Below are 19,098 nucleotides of genomic sequence, written 5' to 3'. Positions count from 1 at the left end.
AAAGCTTAATTGTTTATCTTTAAGTTGATGTATAAATCTCAATTTCAAAAAATTGACCCTTATGACTGGTTTTGTGGCCCAGGGTCACATATTTGGCTTTGACAGGTGGCCGTTTCAAGAATAACCACAGTAAACACAATCTGATGAAGGAGCTCTGCTGAATGTCTGTTTTTTGCTCGGATGCATTGACTGTAGGCCAGTGGCAAATAAACACCACCACGTTCACGTCCGAACGCAGACAAAAAGCACACATTGCCATGGAAACAAATGAAATGTGGTGTTTCTGGTTGAAATGACACATGACATGACCTCCTTTAAGTGATTTGTATGGCTGGAGTCCCGCTGATGGTTTAACTAGGTGTCATTATGACCAATTCAGCACAGAAGACGAGAAATAATAGCAAACAACATAAGAGCTTCTGTTCTGCTGCTGTTTCTGGGCGATTGAGCTCGTTCATCACAATACTTCTGTCTAAATCTCCACGAATATGAGAAGAAAACCAATGTTGTAGACTGGAAAAGCAAATATGATGGTGTTGGTCTCTCCCTGCTGGACAAATAATATACTGCATTCAATCATATGCACTTTTTTCAACTTTTACAGAAAAGTAATAAATGTCTCATATTTGAATAAAACCTACACTTTTTAATTTAGCCTGCACATTTTTAATGTTTTAGTCTCTTCTGCTTATTTCATCAAAATATAGTGAAATATTAAAATTTGAAATGCCTGTAACTATTTGTTGATTGAATATATTTTAAAATGTAATTTCTGAGAGATATATCTTTTGTTTATATATTTATTGTATATTATTTAGATTTTTTATATATGCATATTTATTTATATACGGTTTAATAAAAAAGGTTTTAAACTAATGCAGTCAAACGATTAATCGCATTCAAAATAAAAGTTTTTGTTTACATAATGTGTGTACTGTGTATATTTATTATGTGTATATATATATATAAATACACACACATGCATGCATATATTTCAGAAAAATGTTGTTTATATATGAAATATATTTATATGAATATAAATGTACATATTTTCAAAATATGTGTGTATATTTATATATATACACACAATAAATTTACAAAGTATACACATATTATGTAAACAACTTATTTTGGATGCGATTAATCATGATTAATTGTTTGACAGCACTATTTTAAACACAATATTATAGAATTTTAATACAGAATTTAATAAAAATAATTCACTGAGAAATTGCTAAATTTCACAAATAATTGCAGACGCGTTTTTTTTTTGTTCTCATGTATTACCATTGAAATGCTTTATTTTATTACGTTATTTTATCAACATTAATGGACTACAATAGCCATAATGTAATGGACTTAATAGAGCTGAATAATGACAAATTAATTTTAAATGAATCGTTGACAGTGAGTTGTGCTTTATAATGAAAATGCTCATATGGCAACTCTTCTTATTCAGTTTCATGCATTAATTTGGTGCATACAAATACTCTAGTGTTTACTAACTGTATATTTTTGAGTAGTTGTTGTACCATGCCAATTTAAACCACTAGAAAGCGGTTTCTACTTCCACAGTGAAAGACAGTCGTCTTAAAGAAATAGTTCACCCAAAAATTAAAATTTGATGAAAACTTGCATCCACAGGCTGTAGAGGAGTTTGTTTCTTTGTATTTTAGTTAAAATGTCTTTATGATGGATTTGTTTCCTACAAACATGCCACTTTTGGCTTCACAAGATGTTAACTGTTGTGTGGATGATTGTGATGTTTTTATCAGGACTCTCATTCTGACGGCACCCATTCATCTATATAAGTATGCATGACCAAAGGGGTATAAAATTACCACAAATATATAATTTAACAAGTGAATTGAACAGGTTTAATGACATTGATGTACACACAAGGCAGTACAGGACGTGTGACAGGTGAAACGTTTATATTTACAACACGACACACATAAATCCAAAAGAGCATAAAATAAGACATTGTGTGAGTAGTTGTGTATAAAATCGATACAGACGTTGATTAATAAGGCATTGGACATGAAGCAATACATGCATGACATCTTTGTTGTGTTTGGTTGCACTCATTTGGAGCTTGTCTGGAGCATGCAAAAATACAGCTGCTTCTCTCTTGAGATCAAACCATGTAGCACACAGTCCGTTTGCTACAAAATATTGTAAACATATAATACATCAGCACCTGTAGTGTCCATTTCAACAGTCCAACCAGAACGATCGGCCACTGGAAGAGAGAGGTCAGTTCAGTCTGTGACCTTTATGCATCAGTGAATGGGTCGTTGACTGTCCATGTGGAGCTCAGAATAATGTTTCAGCACACTGACAGCTGATATGAATTCACTTCATCACCAACACTGTGGGATTTGATGCATTAGTATGTGTATTTAAGCAATATGATACGGGATATTGCTTTTATACAGCCATTCATATCCAGTAACTGACATAATATAGCCAGTCATCTTGCTGCTCCTCTGCCAAAGAAAATAGTTCCAGAAGAAACCAAAACAAGATTGTGTTGCCAAGCAGTGCACAGCGGAATGATACAAACAGTGAACTTCCCAATGATGTTTTATGAACGCTTCTTAAAATAATCTTAGTATATGACATAAAACATATAGTTCCAGTCCTGAATGATGATTAATCACAGCGTTCACCTTATCACCAAACGCTAGTTTCACCGCATAACAATGTTGATGGTACTTAATGATTTTTTTTTTTAAAGCAACGAAAATAGTTCCAAACAAAACCAAAACTGACAGCTGTCACACGTACAGGCGGACTAATACATGGACGCTTTAGGAAAACGTATGGAACGCTGCTTGTCCAATCAAACATATTATACCCTATTAAACCACAAATAACAGACGTAGTTCCTATTGTATCTTTGCTGAAGATTGATCCTTTTATGACGCAACGTTCTGTCAAATCGGGCACTATATTTTCTCGCGGAAGTGGATTAGCTTGATATTTCAGTCACTATCATCTCGTGCACTGCTGTGGAAATGTGACGTTGTTCGTCAACCACCCAAACACTGATAGATAAAGACTGTCCTCTAATAAGCTTGCACTTGATTAGGCAGCAGCTGGCAGCCGTTGTTGACATGGTTCATCACTCTCTGTTTTAACTGCGCCACTTGTTCTCTCAGCACGCTGGCCGTGGACGCGAGCTCCGTGTTCTGGTTCTTTAGGGTTTTCACTTTGTCTTCCAGCCGGGATATCCGCTCCAGTTTGCGCTTGCGGCATTTGGAGGCGGCGATCCGGTTGCGCAGCTTCTTCCTCTCGGCTTTGATGCGCTCCTGCGTGTCCATGTTGATGGGGGAAAGCGGCGGGCTGTCGCCGAAGCTCTGCATATCTGGAACGGTTTGCGGCTCGTCTTTAAGCGACGGCTGCGTTTGCGGCGGCGGAGGGAACGGAACGGTTTCCGTGGAATAGTTCACCGTGGTACTCCCATACGTGCTCAAGTTCGTATACACGGGCAGATCCGTGGGCAGGGCGAGTCTGCCGAGCGTCGGAGGAACGCACGCCCCGCCGTTCAACTGGTTCTGCTTATGAAGGTCCTCCAGGGCTTTGACGAAGCCCTCCGCGAACTCCTGCTCGTCGCTTACCGACTTCGGATAGACGAACTGGGAGGTCGGCGTGGTGGTTACCATCCCGTTAGACTGGATGATCAGCCTCTCCAGCTCCGGAGAAGCCAGCTTGAGGAGCCCTAAATCGGGCGAATTGAGAATCCCCTCGGCATCCCTCAGATCTGGCTTGAGGTTGGAGCTGTTCTGGTCGTTTAGGTTCAAACTCATGTCTTTCTTCATCATAATGCGTGATATTCCTCGGATGTCCTCGTCTGGGTAAAGGCTTGTTCCCATCCTACACCCTACAGAGGGGTGAGCTGGGTCTGCTGTCCAAACGAGGCATTTAGTTGATCTTCAATGTTCTTATCTGCAATATTTTTGATCGATTTATGATATTGTTTAATGATATCCTTGCTTCTCCCCGCGCGAGAGGTGTTATCTATGGGCGTCAGAACGCATTTGCAAGTTTTCTATCCCTAAAAATTCCATTATGTCACTTTAGAGCGCTGAGATTGGCCAAAGATGACGTTTTCTTCCGGTTTCGTTTGCATAAGGGGCCGCGCTCGCCGCCGTCGCCGCGGAGACGGAGAGTAAACGGTAAACAGTGCGGTGCATTGTGGGTTGATGTCATAGCGAACGTAGAGCGCGCGAGGGAGGAGAAACGAGGCAGAAAATGTTCCCTTGTTTTTGAGCGCGTTGAACATCACTGGATGCTCGATCACGTGTTCCATTCTAGTTTCTTTATATATATTATAATTTATAATTTATAATAGTGGGATTCACAAAAAACTTGGATTCAAAACGTGGAAATAAATCCTTAAAGTGAAAAATATTGATTGTGTTCTATTTCTAGTAGAGTCTCCCTAACCGAGGATTGTTCCATTTCCATCATGTATATATATATAATGGAATTCAAGACATTTACAAATATGATTAAAAGATGAATATGAGACCAAACTACAGAATGTCACATTTTATTATTGGGTGATTCAACACAGAGATGTTTACCAGCTAAGTTCAGCACTTTTAGAGTTTCATCCCTCTATCTGATGTGAGCATAAGTATTGGAGCAGTTGCCTCTCAGGTCTTTCTAAGTGATCAGCTGTGTCCTGTTGCATTAATTCTTCAGATATTAAAAGCAGGGAGTGTGTCGTATCAGTTATATCCATTACTTCTGTATTCTGAATCTTGCATTCGATGATGACACACACAAACCAGGATGAAGATGAGGGAGCTGACTTTGAGAGAAAAGCAAGCAATTTGGATGCTAAAAGAAAAGAGGAAGTCAGTTAGAGCTATAGCAAAAACAAAGGGCATGGAGAAATCAAGAGTTTGGAAACCACCAGCGACACCAGCAACCAACAACGACCTGATTGGCTGAGAAAACAACAGTAGCTGATGACAGACAAATCATAAAAGCTGTGAAAATGAATCCTAAAAGACGTGTCTGTAAAATCACCAACAACTTCCAGAAAGCTGGGGTGATGCTCTGACAATCTACTGTCCTCAGGAGACTTTGACACAGAATTACAGATGCTACACAGCAAGATGCTAACCTCTGACCAGCACCAAACATAGAAAGGCAAGATTAGAGTTTGCAAAAAAGCACAAAGGTGAGCCAGAAGAGTTTTGGAACTGTGTTTATGGACCGATGAGACAAAGATGAACCTTTATCTAAGTGATGGGAAAGCAAAAATGTGGAGAAAAAAAGTGAACTGCAATGATCCCAAGCATGCAGCCTCATCTGTAAAGCATGGTGGAGGTGGCGTCGTGGCATGGGCATGCATGGCGGTCTCTGGAACAGACCCTCTCAACTTTACTGATGACTTAATGTATGATGACAGTAGCAGAATGAATTTGGAAGGGTACAAAACCATCTTGCCTACCAATATTCAAGAAAATGCCACCGGATTCATTGGGAAGTGCTTCATATTGCATCAGGACAATGATCCAAAACACCCTGCCAGTTCAGTCAAGGAATTTATAAGAGCAAAGAAATGGAAAGTCTTAGATTGCCCAAGTCAATCTCCAGATTTAAATCTGATTGAACATGAATTTCAGCAGCTGAAGAGGAGAGTAAAGGCAGAAACTCCCCAAAACAAGCAACAATTGGAATTGGCTGCATTAAAGGCTGGGAAAAGTATTTCAAAGAGTCTGGTGATGTCTATGGGTCACAGACTCACTGCTGTGATTGTGCGCAAGGGATCTGCAACTAAATAATAGCTTTTAATCTTTTATATCTGCCTTATGTTCAACTGTCCCAATACTTATGCTCTCATCAATGAGTGGGATGAACTCTAAAAGTGCTGTTCTTTTTATTTGGTAAAACATATGTGTTGAAACAGCTAATAATAAAAATGTGATATTCTGTAGTTTTGTCTCATATTCATCTTTAAATCATATTTGCAAATGTCTTGACTTCACAGCCAACAGAGCCATTTTGTCTTTACCTTTGTCAATATTATGGAGGGCACTGTGTATATATACATACATACATACAGTGTGTGTGTGTGTGTGTGTGTGTATATATACACTTTCTCTGTCAGGCATTATGCAACTGATGTGCTATTGAAACAGTTTTAATATTAGAAAACTGCATTAATATTAAAAAAGTTTAATCGACATTCTTAATATTAATGTAGTTTTTGTAGTGCAGCCTATGTATTTTCATTTTTGTAGTTACAGAAGTAATGTGGTAAATGAATGCAAAATAATATTTGCAACATGAAAGATATTTTAATATTTTCAGATATGTGACAGATTTATTGTTCTGTTAAATGCATTAAAATTATTGGTTGTAAAACATAAGTATGTTGCATAATTAATTGAATTATTATTGATTAAGCTGAAAGATATCAGAACTCATTTTAATCTCACTCTTCATATGAGACTAAATGTAGATTTGGTAGCATATGTTACAGTTCAATAAAAATATTAAATATTTTTTCTCTGGAATATGTTATGAGCATGTTGTATGCAATATAAAAATGTGTGTGTGTATGTATATATATATAATTAAAATATTATAAAAAATATTAAATATTTTTTCACTGCCATATGTTATGAGCATGTTGTATGCAAAAAAAAAAAAAAGTAAGCTACATCTACTATATGGTTGTTTGTCTTGGATACCTCAAAACTCATTTAATTTAATCGACCTGTCATAAAATTCTTGAAGGGAAATTGATAACTTTACCCATCTTGAGGGATGTGATGATGCTTTGACGTTAAATTGAATTTATGAATTGAATTAGCTGCTTTGGCAAGCCATGGGATTTCTATAAATAACACTGCAGGCCATGAGTCTGAAAAAGAGAGGGGGATATATGTGCAGATCTGAATGGATGGGATGACGTCTGTAGGCGTCTGCATCAGAGAATAGAAGCAGCATCATCCGTTGCCATGGCAGCAGTGACGCAGAGGCAGGTGGATTGCGCTGCAGCGGATGCTCCACGAGTGGGTGGAAGAGCACAACCATTTCCAGCATTTTTAGCTTTAGAAATTACAGCTTACAAAAGCTGGAGAAAAAATAAGAACAACAAACAGTTATATTACACAGAATGCTATTACACTTTATTATGCTATTCAAAAATATATGTTCCCCAGTATGATGCTGCAGTTCTGTTATACATAAACTGCTAGATTTGTATTATTAATATCCAGATCATGTAATATGTTTGTGAAATTCCATTTATTTTTTAATTTCATAATTATTCAATTGACCTGACTGATCATTTATTTGATGGCACACCATATGTATATTATATAAATTATATGCATATTGTATGTTATGTATTATATGCTGTAAATGATTTTTGTAAATAAAACAAACATTACTGGAGTGTGATTTACAAGAAAATACTATTTTAGTATTTTAGTCTTTCTACTTAAAAAATCATATTAATTCAGTGTGTTACTTGCTATTTCTTTGTGAAATGTACTATTTCTGAGTGAAAATTAGGCCTACATAATTTACATTTTAATAAATTATGCAATTATACAATTACAATCCTCTCTCTCTCTATCTATCTCTATACACACACATATATATATATACATATATATACACAGTGGTGTGAAAAAGTGTTGGCCCCCTTCCTGATTTTTTTTTTTTTTTGCATGTTTGTCACACTTTAATGTTTCAGATCATCAAACTAATTTAAATATTAATCAAAGATAACACAAGTAAACACAACATGCAGTTTTTAAATGAAGGGTTTATTTTATGAAGGGAAAACTAAATCCAAACCCACATGGCCCTGTGTGAAAAAGTGTTAAAACATAACTGTGGTTTATCACACCTGAGTTCAGTTTCTCTAGCCACACCCAGGCCTGATTACTGCCACACCTGTTCACAATCAAGAAATCCCTTAAATAGGACTTGCCTGACAAAGTGAAGTATAGGCCAAAAGATCCTCAAAAGCTACACATCATGTTGAGATCCAAAGAAATTCAGGAACAAATGAGAAAGAAAGTAATTGAGATCTATCAGTCTGGAAAAGGTTACAAAGCCATTTCTAAAGCTTTGGGACGAACCACAGTGAGAGCCATTATCCACAAATGGAGAAAACATGGAACAGTGGTGAACCTTCACAGGAGTGGCCGGCCGACCAAAATTACCCCAAGAGCGCAGCGACGACTCGTCCAAGAGGTCACAAAAGACCCCACAACAACATCTAAAGAACTGCAGGCCTCACTTGCCTCAGTTAAGGTCAGTGTTCATGACTCCACCATAAGAAAGAGACTGGGCAAAAATGGCCTGCATGGCAGAGATCCAAGACGAAAACCACTGCTGAGCAAAAAGAACATAAAGTCTCGTCTCAGTTTTGCCAGAAAACATCTTGATGATGCCCAAGACTTTTGGGAAAATACTCTGTGGACTGACGAGACAAAAGTTGAACTTTTTGGAAGGTGTGTGTCCCATTACATCTGGCGTAAAAGTAACACAGCATTTCAGAAAAAGAACATCATACCAGCAGTAAAATATGGTGGTGGTAGTGTGATGGTCTGGGGCTGTTTTGCTGCTTCAGGACCTGGAAGACTTGCTGTGATAAATGAACCATGAATTCAGCTGTCTACCCAAAAATCCTGAAGGACAATGTCCGGCCATCTGTTCGTGACCTCAAGCTGAAGAGAACTTGGGTTCTGCAGCAGGACAATGATCCAAAACACACCAGCAAATCCACCTCTGAATGGCTGAAGAAAAACAAAATGAAGACTTTGGAGTGGCCTAGTCAAAGTCCTGACCTGAATCCTATTGAGATGCTGCGGCATGACCTTAAAAAGACGGTTCATGCTCGAAAACCCTCCAATGTGGCTGAATTACAGCAATTCTGCTAAGATGAATGGGCCAAACCTCCTCCACCGCGCTGTAACAGACTCATTGTAAGTTATCACTAACGCTTGATTGCAGTTGTTGCTGCTAAGGGTGGCCCAACCAGTTATTAGGTTTAGGGGGCATGCACTTTTTCACACAGGGCCATGTGGGTTTGGATTTAGTTTTCCCTTCATAATAAAAAACTTCATTCAAAAACTGCATGTTGTGTTTACTTGTGTAAGTGTGACAAACATGCAAAAAAATAAAAAATCAGGAAGGGGGCCAACACGTTTTCACACCACTGTATATGATTCAGTTCTTTGTTTTTCATTTTAGCAGATTAATTCTTGACGGCTAAATGGATGTCTTCAAAAAATATTGTTTAAAATTCTTCTCAAATTTCCAGTTTTTACAGAAAAGATTATAGGAGTATGTTTTAGGTCAAAAATTCGAATTTTTCTTTGTAATTCAAAGAAAAATCTGAATTTCTCAAATTTCTGAGTCAAAATTATTTCTACACCATTTTTGTTTGAGAATTTAAAGATCCTAATGTAATTCAGCACTTTATTTTGTTGGCAGCGTCTTCATTATTTTGTCTCCACATCATTAGAACAGGCTGACAGCGGAGTCAGTGAATCAGACTGAAGGTGTCTGTCTCTGTGTTTAGTGTGACTCATGAAGGAACACTGCTAATTAACTATAAACACCACGATGGGAAGTCCTTCTTTCTTCAGAGACCAGCTCACGCAAACAGGTTTGAACCAGATCTCAGCTATGGGTGTTGGCACACAAGTCAAAACCACCAAACACTCCTCAGGAAACCAGGTCCATGCATGTTTGATTGAGTTTTGTTTTACTAAGAAGGTCAAAAAATTTCAAATGGTAATCAATCATTAAGAACCACAATAAAGTGGTATTTTTGTTCATGTCGTCTTTATTTGATACCAACATAAAGTGCATGTTAAGCTTCAATTATTAACATATAAATGTACAACATACAATAGAGAGAGAGAGATAGATAGATAGATAGATAGATAGATAGACAGACAGACAGACAGACAGACAGAGAGAGATGGATGGATGGATGGATGGACGGACGGACGGACGGACGGACGGACGGACGGACAGACAGACAGACAGACAGACAGACAGACAAAGAGAGAGAGATAGACAGACAGACAGAGAGAGAGAGATAGATAGATAGACAGACAGACAGAGAGAGAGAGATAGACAGACAGACAGACAGACAGACAGACAGATAGACAGACAGACAGACAGACAGACAGACAGACAGACAGACAGACAGAGAGAGAGAGATAGACAGACAGACAGACAGACAGACAGACAAAGAGAGAGAGATAGACAGACAGACAGACAGACAGACAGACAAAGAGAGAGAGATAGACAGACAGACAGAGAGAGAGAGATAGATAGACAGACAGACAGACAGACAGACAGACAGACAGACAGACAGACAGACAGACAGAGAGAGAGAGATAGACAGACAGACAGACAGACAGACAGACAGACAGAGAGACAGATAGATAGATAGATAGATAGATAGATAGATAGATAGATAGATAGATAGATAGATAGATAGATAGATAGATAGATAGATAGATAGATAGATAGATAGATAGATAGATAGATAGATAGAGTACACTGTAAAAAAAAAAAGTTGAGCCAACTTAAAATTTTAAGGCAACCAGCTTCAGCAGATTTTTGAGTTTTCTCAACTTGTTGTTTTAAGTTTATAAAACAAAAAGTTGAGAATCTCCTACAAAAATAAGAAAGAGAACTCAAAAATCATTTAACATTTTAAGTTAGCTCAACTTCTCTTTTTCTTTTTTTTACAGTGTAGATAGATAGATATACCGTAGATCTTGTAGGAAAAAAAAATATTTTCACTTCGAAATTGCTAGTAAATTTCACAGATAATTAAAGAATCAGCAAGTAACAGTTATTCTGAAGCAGAAAAACAGAAAAAATATATTCTTGTAAAACCTATCAATTTAGTTTTATTTACAACTTTGAAAAATCAGGGTTTTTTTCCAATGTAATTCTTAAACATTGAGAATTTGAGAAGAATTTCAGACATATATGTAAAATATATAAAATAAAATAGAACATATAATAAAATATTAAAAATAGATATAGCCTACTAATTTTAGCTCGAAGTGCATAAGTACAGACATAATTTTTCAGTCATTGTATTATGCAGCTGAGAGCTAGACTAAATAAATTCTAAATAAAAATAAAATCTAGGTCTTCGAGGAAAGCGGTGATATATATTTGATATATAGACACAGGCAGTGTTTATTAATGAGAGCCCGCCGGAGCGGCAGGTGGCGCTGGTGTGCAGCGGGGCGCTGGTCTCAGTTCAGACCGCGAGAGAAGAGCTGCACATCATGTGTGTGTTTATGTTAGTTTGTGAAGATCGGAGCTGATGGTCGTTGTTTTGTTCTTGATCGAAACTCTCTCATTTCTCAGCCATGGAGCAGAAGAAGACGGTTATCGTGACAGGTAAACTGTGATGAAGGCGAAGATGCGGAAAAAGGGATGTTTTGATGCCTCGTGTGATTGTTGTCTCAGTTTTAAGAGTCTGCTTCTGTCTCTGATATCATCAGCATTACAACTCAAACTCGTTTGGCACCAAATACTAAACTAAAAAGCATAAAACACTTATTTTTATCGAAGTACTACCACTACTCGAAACTAAGGACCATGGTGTTGTCAGAAATGTTTTATTTTATTTTATTCATTCAGTTAATTAAATTGATTTTTCTCTACATGTCGTTTTATGCTCATTGTTTTTAATTACTATCATTTTAGTGTTTTTTGGACATTTACTATGGTAATAACATAACAGTTTTTGTATTTACCATGGTAATACCATAGACATCTTCCATTTATATTTCAATATGTTTGTTTGGATATTTTCTGTTGTATGATATTCTTTGAAGAGTTTTATTTTTAGTATTACTTTTATACTGTTATGGTTGTTAAACCTTATTTTTATTTTTAATAATAAATATTTAGTTATTTTGTATTTGCCTTTTTCGTTCTTATTCGTTTTTGCTGTCGGTTTAGGTTTAATTTATTTTTATTTCAGGTGTATTTTTGGATTTTATTTGTTTTCAAGTAATTTCAGTACTTTAACTTATATTTGTTTCAGTTACTTGTCTCAGAATATTTTTTATTTTTATTTTATTTCAGCTCTTTCAATTAACAAAAATGTTAAAAATAATTTGGAGTATATGAAAATGTATTTAGTACCATAATTTCCATAATGCAATATGTATACCATTATACCATATTTACACACACACACACACCATAATATTTTCATGCAACATGATATTACCATCTGATAATTACACAATTTTCCTCTCCTAATTTATCTGATAAATAGTGTTCTAGAGAAGTAAGTGTTTGCTCTGTTCAGGTTACTGATGGCAGCATCTCATCTGAAACGCAAACGCAAGAGTTACTCATTACATCCCGTTTAAAGCAGGATCAAATCTTAGACTCTGGACTGCAGGGTTTAGATTTTGCTGACTTCAGCGTCCTGAAAACCTGTGGAGATTAAAGGTGTAACAGCTATAAAACAGAAAAGCTGAGTCTGATGATAACGTCCAGTCAGCTGAAGCTGAGGGGTCTCGAATCACTCTGAAGAGGTTTTTTAGGGGATAATGACTAGATTATTGCACTTTATTTATCATTCGACTACTTGGCACATAAATAAATAAATACACGGACATGAAATATTAATCTGAGTAGAAATGATCTACTTATGTGAGAAGAAAGTGAGCGTGATACAAGAGACTTACCTGAGACAATGATCAATTATTCAGCTGAGTGTTATTATATAGACCGTTTGACCAATCAGCATTAAGCACAACACCATATGTTACATCTGCCTTATGATTTCTCTGTGTTTCTGTAGGTTTTGAGCCGTTCGGTGAACACGCTGTCAATGCCAGCTGGGTGGCAGTACAGGTATGATATTCACGAGCAGAGCACATCAGCTATGAGCTGTACTCACTGTGTGTTTACATGCTTCTGCATGACTTAACGTAAAGATTTCCTCGTGTCAGGAGCTGGAGAAACTGGGTTTGGGTCACGATATAAACCTTCACGTTGCTGAAGTTCCTGTGGAGTATCAGGCGGTCCAGAGTCTTCTGCCGTCTCTATGGAAACAGCAGCTTCCTCAAGTAGCGTAACAATGTCATGTTTGTGTTGTGTAGTTTTATTAGTGATGCATATATATATATATGTATGTGTATATATATATATATATATATATATATATATATATATATATATATATATATATATATATATATATACTGTATATGATCAATTATTCTGTGTCTGCTGTATTTGTGCTCTGTACTAGTGTGTAGGTTATGGAGAAATAATACTTAAAAATAATATGCTCATAAAATTATTAAATATTTATTGTGTGTATATATATATATATATATATATATATATATATATATATATATATATATATATATATATATATATATATATATATATATATATATATATATATATATAATATTGGATTATTTAATAATATTCATTCTTGGTCTGTGTACCCATGTAGTAATTTTTGTTTTTATTGTACATTATTTATATATATATATATATATATATATATATATATATATATATATATATATATATATATATATATGAATTACATCTAATTATTTTAATCAAAATGTATCATTATATAATACACTGGCAAACAAAGTTTGGAATAATTAAAGTTTTTAATGTTTTTGAAAGAAGTCTCTTTTGCTCACCAAGGCTGCATTTATTTGATCAAAATACAGTAAAAACAGTAATATTTTGAAATGTTATTTCAGTTTAAACTAACTGATTTCTTGAAGTTAATTATTTTCTACTTTAATATATTGTAAAATGTAATTTATTTCTGTGATGCGCAGCTGTATTTTCAGCATCATTACTGCAGTCTTCAGTGTCACATGATCTTCAGAAATCATTATAATATACTGATTTACTCAAGAAACATTTCTGAATATCAATTTTGAAAACAGTTGTGCTGCGCAATATTTTTGTGGGAAAATATATAATCAAATAGGAACTGTTTTAGTTGGTATTTCACAATATTACTATTTTTACTGTATTTTTCAAAAAAACGACAACAACAAAATGCATCCTTGGTGAGCAGGAGACTTCATTAAAACATTTAAAAATCTTTTAGTCACCAGTGTTATAGTAGGATTAATCACTCATCTGTATATTTTAGGAATACGTTTCATCAATAATTATTATATTTTTTTAAATCCTATATTTATTTATTTTTTTCAAAGTTAGTGGTCCATGTTGGAGTGTCCGGGATGGCCACGACAGTAACGCTTGAACAGTGTGGTCATAACCAGGGTTACATGCGCCTGGATAACTGCAGCTTCTGTCCGGAGTCGCGCTGCTGTATGGATGGAGGACCGGACTGCATGCAGTCTGTCATAGACATGGACGCCGTCTGTAAGAGAGTCAACTCCTCCGGGCTCGGCGTCTCTGTGTCTGTGTCAAAGGATGCCGGCAGGTAAAAAGCTCTTCTTGCTTGTTTGCGGACACCTTGCAGAACCTACAAAATAAATAATGAAAGAATCATAAAAAGTGCATGTTGTTTTTTGTTGGGTGCTGTGATGAATACGCTGTTTCACATAACAGATGTTTGCATATATAGCCCAAATGTTGTATTAGAGTGGCTAATGAGAATTTATTGAATGACCAAAATCTCAAAATACTTTCAAAAGTAGCCTAATGCTTTACAATATTGTATTACTCCCTAAAAAAGTTACTTATTGCGTTACTTAGTTAATTTGTATGGAAATAAATGTTACGTTACTTTTTCTCATCTGGGATGGAATTGCTTTTTTAATCGGGACAGACTTATTTTGTTTATTTAAATTTTACTTGAATATATTCCTTATGACAAACGCTCTGTCCTCTTTCCCAGGTATCTGTGTGACTACACCTACTACATGTCTCTGTTTCTGGGCGAGGGCAGATCTGCGTTTGTGCACGTTCCTCCTCTAGGGAAGCCCTACAGCGCGGAGCAGCTCGCTCGGGCCCTCAGGGCCGTCATCCTGGAGATGCTTGAACTGATGGAGCACAACAAGGGAAAGAAACACTGTCTGCACGACCAATGAGAGCACATGCCGAGTCTCGTACGCAGTTATGTAGCGTGGCCTTGGATTCAAGAGTTCATGCACATTTGAAGACATCAGTGTCTTAACTTGTGTGCTACATACTAGGATCAATCAGCTGGTTTGAGATGCAGCTTGTGTGCTAAACTCAATCCTACGGCTGCGTTCAGATAGTCAAGAAAGCACTTTAATGGGGCATACTTGAAACATGCAGAGATTTGGTATTATGCTTAAAAAAGACTTGTAAGTGTCGTTCTAATGTGAAAACGCTACGAATACATGGAGATCTTTAAACCGTATTTCAAAAATGATTTTTTTAAACAGTCAAGGCAGAATTTCTAAAATCATTATTCACCAGATTAAGTATGTCTGTAGTATAAAGTCATTTAAACCAGTGTTATAATAATTAACTAAAATTTTAATGATGCATTTTTTCACCATGAAAATAGCCATAGAATCTGGCATGGCATTAAACGCAAACAAACAAAACTAAAATTGAAATTAATTAAACATTTTGTTACTTGAAATGAAATAAACGTTAACTGGGGGGGGGGGGAGGGGGTTCATTATATATATATTTTATATAACTAGTAAGTTTTCATTTCAAATAAATTCATCAAAAATATATAGACATATACAAATACACAACTAAATTACTACAGCTTTAACTAAAATAAAAATTAAAATGGAAAAAATAATAAAATCAAAACTCATTGAAACTATTAAAAACTATATTGTCATATTTAAAAAAAATATATGAAAATGGCTAAAATTGGCTAAATTACTAATGTACACAAATACAAATTCTCAACTAAATTACTACAGCTTTAACTAAAATGAAAATGACTAAATAAAATTAAAACTCATTCAAACTATTAAAAACTATATTGACATATTTTTTTAAAGTATATGATATATATATATATATATATATATATATATATATATGAAAATGGCTAAATTTCTAACTAAAATGAAAATGGATAAAATATTAAAATTAAAACTAATTAAAAATATTAATAACTAAATCACTGAAATTTTAACTAAAGTAAAAAATATATATATAAAAACAAAAACTAAATGGACATTAAAGAATATTTAAGAAAATGAAAAATCTAAAACTTTAAAATTAAAATGGACAAATATACAAAAAACTTCATTCAAAATATTAAACCTGAAAGTATCTTATTGATAGTAAAATAATACTGTTTCAAATATGACTTTATCATCTGCAGCTTTCAATTATACCCCAAACACACACTGGACAGACAGTTTATTTTCTCTCAGACTGAAGATATTGTAGAGGAGACCTAAAAATGACAAAATAAAAGCTATGATCTGCCCACTGGACAGTGATTAAAAAAAGATAATAACCACGTCTGTCTGGTGATTAAAGTGCCAATGTGAGTACACAGGCTTTAGGATATATGCATCAAACTGAAATATGTTTTTCCTCATTTGAAGCCATTTATGTACATAAAACATAAAGACGCCTGAACCCGATGCCTTTTGAGTAATTTAAGGTCTAATTCTATCAGCACTGTTAAGAAGACAACGGTTTGGTAATTATATGGAATGTGAGATGATTGTAAGGTGATCTTTGTCTTCTCTCAGTGGACGTTATTCAAGATTTTCTCTTTACATTTCTTTCATACTCTTTGCAAAATGCTGGATATTATATTATATTAGACCATAATTTCTCAGTCCATTATATGATATTATAAAATGTCATTTTTATTGCATATGACTTGGTTTTAATTTCTTTAGCTTGTTTTTCTACGGTTTTTACTGGAATCTGTTAGCGATCACAAACACAGTGGACCAAACTGAATATGCTGTGAATCTGATTCTTTTTAATGTTGCCTAAAACACTGTTATCTTCAGCATTTCTTTATTTCCATGGATCCGTTTTATTGTATTAAATGTTCTGACATCTATTACAGTGGTGATTATTATGTATGCACACACTGTTGTTCTTCCTCTTTATGTTGTTTCCTTATTTGCCACAACATTTTTTTTACAAATTGTAGCTCTCAATAAAAAATGTCTGCCTTAAGTTTATTCCAAAATGTATAATTTATATATATATGCACACACATTCATAATGAAATGATACACATAATATTTATAATTTATAATATCATTATATAACTAAAAGATTTATAAATTATCTAAATGTATAATAATTTATAGTAATACACAAAAGTATGAGATCTCTAGAGGAAAGTTTTTCTTTTTCTGATTATATTCTGAGCAAAGTTACATAAGCAGTTGTATTATCAGCATATGTTATTAATATATTAGTAATCTCATGTGTGTACAATGAAAATCTGTATCTTCAGATGCAATAAGAGGTCATAATACTTCAGGTTTTTCATTGTTTTTATTCACCATTTGCTGTCCATTGAAGTCAGATATATAAAAATTACACATTCTATAAACATAAATGAGGTCTTGAAAACTTAATGCATAATAATTATAAATAAATTAGAGAATGCAGTTAAACTGATACAACAGTTTTAGATGGAGTGGATCATATCATGCACTACCCGTTCACATAGTAGCCTATATTATATGACCTTTCCACCACAAAACCAGTCATAAGAATCAGTTTTTTGACATTAAGATTTATACATCATATGAAAGCTTTCCATTGCTTTTCCAAAGCTGTCCATCCAATAATTAAGCTAGGGCTATTCAATTGGTGGCCCGCGGGCCGTATTCATCTTCATCCGGCCCGAGGAAGAGTATGCAGGCCTTGAATTGATTTTGCACTAATTAGTTTGTCCACAAGGTGGCATCGCTTTTAAATTGCACTCTAAAAAAATGGTGCTATATAGCACTAAAAGTGGTTCTTTGGCTCGTAATCATAGTGCTGTATAGCACCAAATCTTGATCCTTCAGTGGTTCTTCAGTGGTTCTTCAGTGGTTCTTCAGCGGTTCTTCAGTGGTTCTTCAGCGGTTCTTCACCGGTTCTTAGGCATGACTGAGGTGCTATATAGCACCACTACCATATACAGAACCTGTTAAGCTCCTGTATGGTTCTTCAGTGGTTCTTTGGGGTGTTTAAGGTGCTATATAGCACCACTGCCGTACAAAGAACCTGTTAAGCCCCTTTAAAGGTTCCTTACGAGCCAAAGAACCACTGTTGGTGCTGTTTACGACCATTTTTGTTGAAATACAATGTAATATGGCACCTCTTATGGTTCTACATAGTACCATTTAACAAAGGTGCTGTTAAAGACATGGTGCTATATAGCACCAAAAGTGGTTCCCCTATGAATACGAGCCAAGAACCACTTTTAGTGCACCATAGCACCATTTAGAGTGTGTAACCTGCTGCGTTCTGTGACTGATGCAACACTAAATCACTCGACTTCTCTGCTTGCTGATTTACTTTTGTAGCTTGAATAAAGATTAATCAGTATTGCTTACAATTTATAGTTTAAGATTTTTTTAAGTTCACTTAAATTGAAAGTATTTTTCAAAGCCAATTAAAAGTTGAAAATAATGGCTTTCAATTATACTGTAATGTTAAATGGCTATAAATGAGGGGGAAATTGATTTAATAGAGACATCAGTAACATTGGCATCAACTTAATAATACTAGGCTAGTAAAAAGCTATTAAACACATATTTAAAATATACCATCTTTGTTGTTTCTATATTAATTTGGAGGTTGATTATTTTTTTAAATTGGCAGCACTGATGTTAACCTTTTATAGGTTTTTACTGTTGGTAATATTATTTCATTTTACTGCTGAATATGCATTTAAATTAAAATTTATATGGTCTTTATTTTAATATCCTAATGATCATAATAATTTTTGGCATAAAAGAAAAATCGATAATTTTTACCTATAAAATGTATTGCTACAAATATGCACGTGCTACTTATGACTGCTTTTGTGTTCCAGGGTCACATATTGTTTTGATTTTGATTTTTGCAAAACCAAAGTCGGCTTATTTGGGCCAAATGTTTTTCATAAAATTCATATAATATTTCAGA

The 19,098-nt window shown here is 34.9% G+C and overlaps 3 protein-coding genes across 5 annotated transcripts in view; 1 reads left to right on the top strand and 2 right to left on the bottom strand.

Moving 5' to 3' along the window:
- LOC306881095 (ceramide synthase 2-like) overlaps positions 1-19,098 on the bottom strand; it is a 385,605-nt gene that overhangs the window by 284,122 nt on the left and 82,385 nt on the right. The window lies entirely within an intron of this gene.
- On the bottom strand, positions 1,410-5,383 carry LOC306881560 (transcription factor JunD-like). Its single transcript, XM_079435747.1, has one exon. It carries the CDS (start codon positions 3,876-3,878, stop codon positions 3,072-3,074), a length of 807 nt encoding a protein of 268 aa, XP_079291873.1. The 5' UTR covers positions 3,879-5,383; the 3' UTR covers positions 1,410-3,071.
- On the top strand, positions 11,279-15,922 carry LOC306881510 (pyroglutamyl-peptidase 1-like). The gene is made up of 5 exons (XM_079435655.1): positions 11,279-11,424; positions 12,848-12,900; positions 12,999-13,115; positions 14,250-14,482; positions 14,900-15,922. The coding sequence occupies exons 1-5, from the start codon at positions 11,394-11,396 to the stop codon at positions 15,090-15,092; spliced, it is 627 nt and encodes a 208-aa protein (XP_079291781.1). The 5' UTR covers positions 11,279-11,393; the 3' UTR covers positions 15,093-15,922.

Source organism: Barbus barbus, assembly GCF_936440315.1.
Source record: "Barbus barbus genome assembly, chromosome: 15".
Classification (NCBI taxonomy): Eukaryota; Metazoa; Chordata; class Actinopteri; order Cypriniformes; family Cyprinidae; genus Barbus; species Barbus barbus.
The sequence above is the reverse complement of the archived record's forward strand: the minus strand, read 5'-3'. Positions and strand labels throughout refer to the sequence as shown.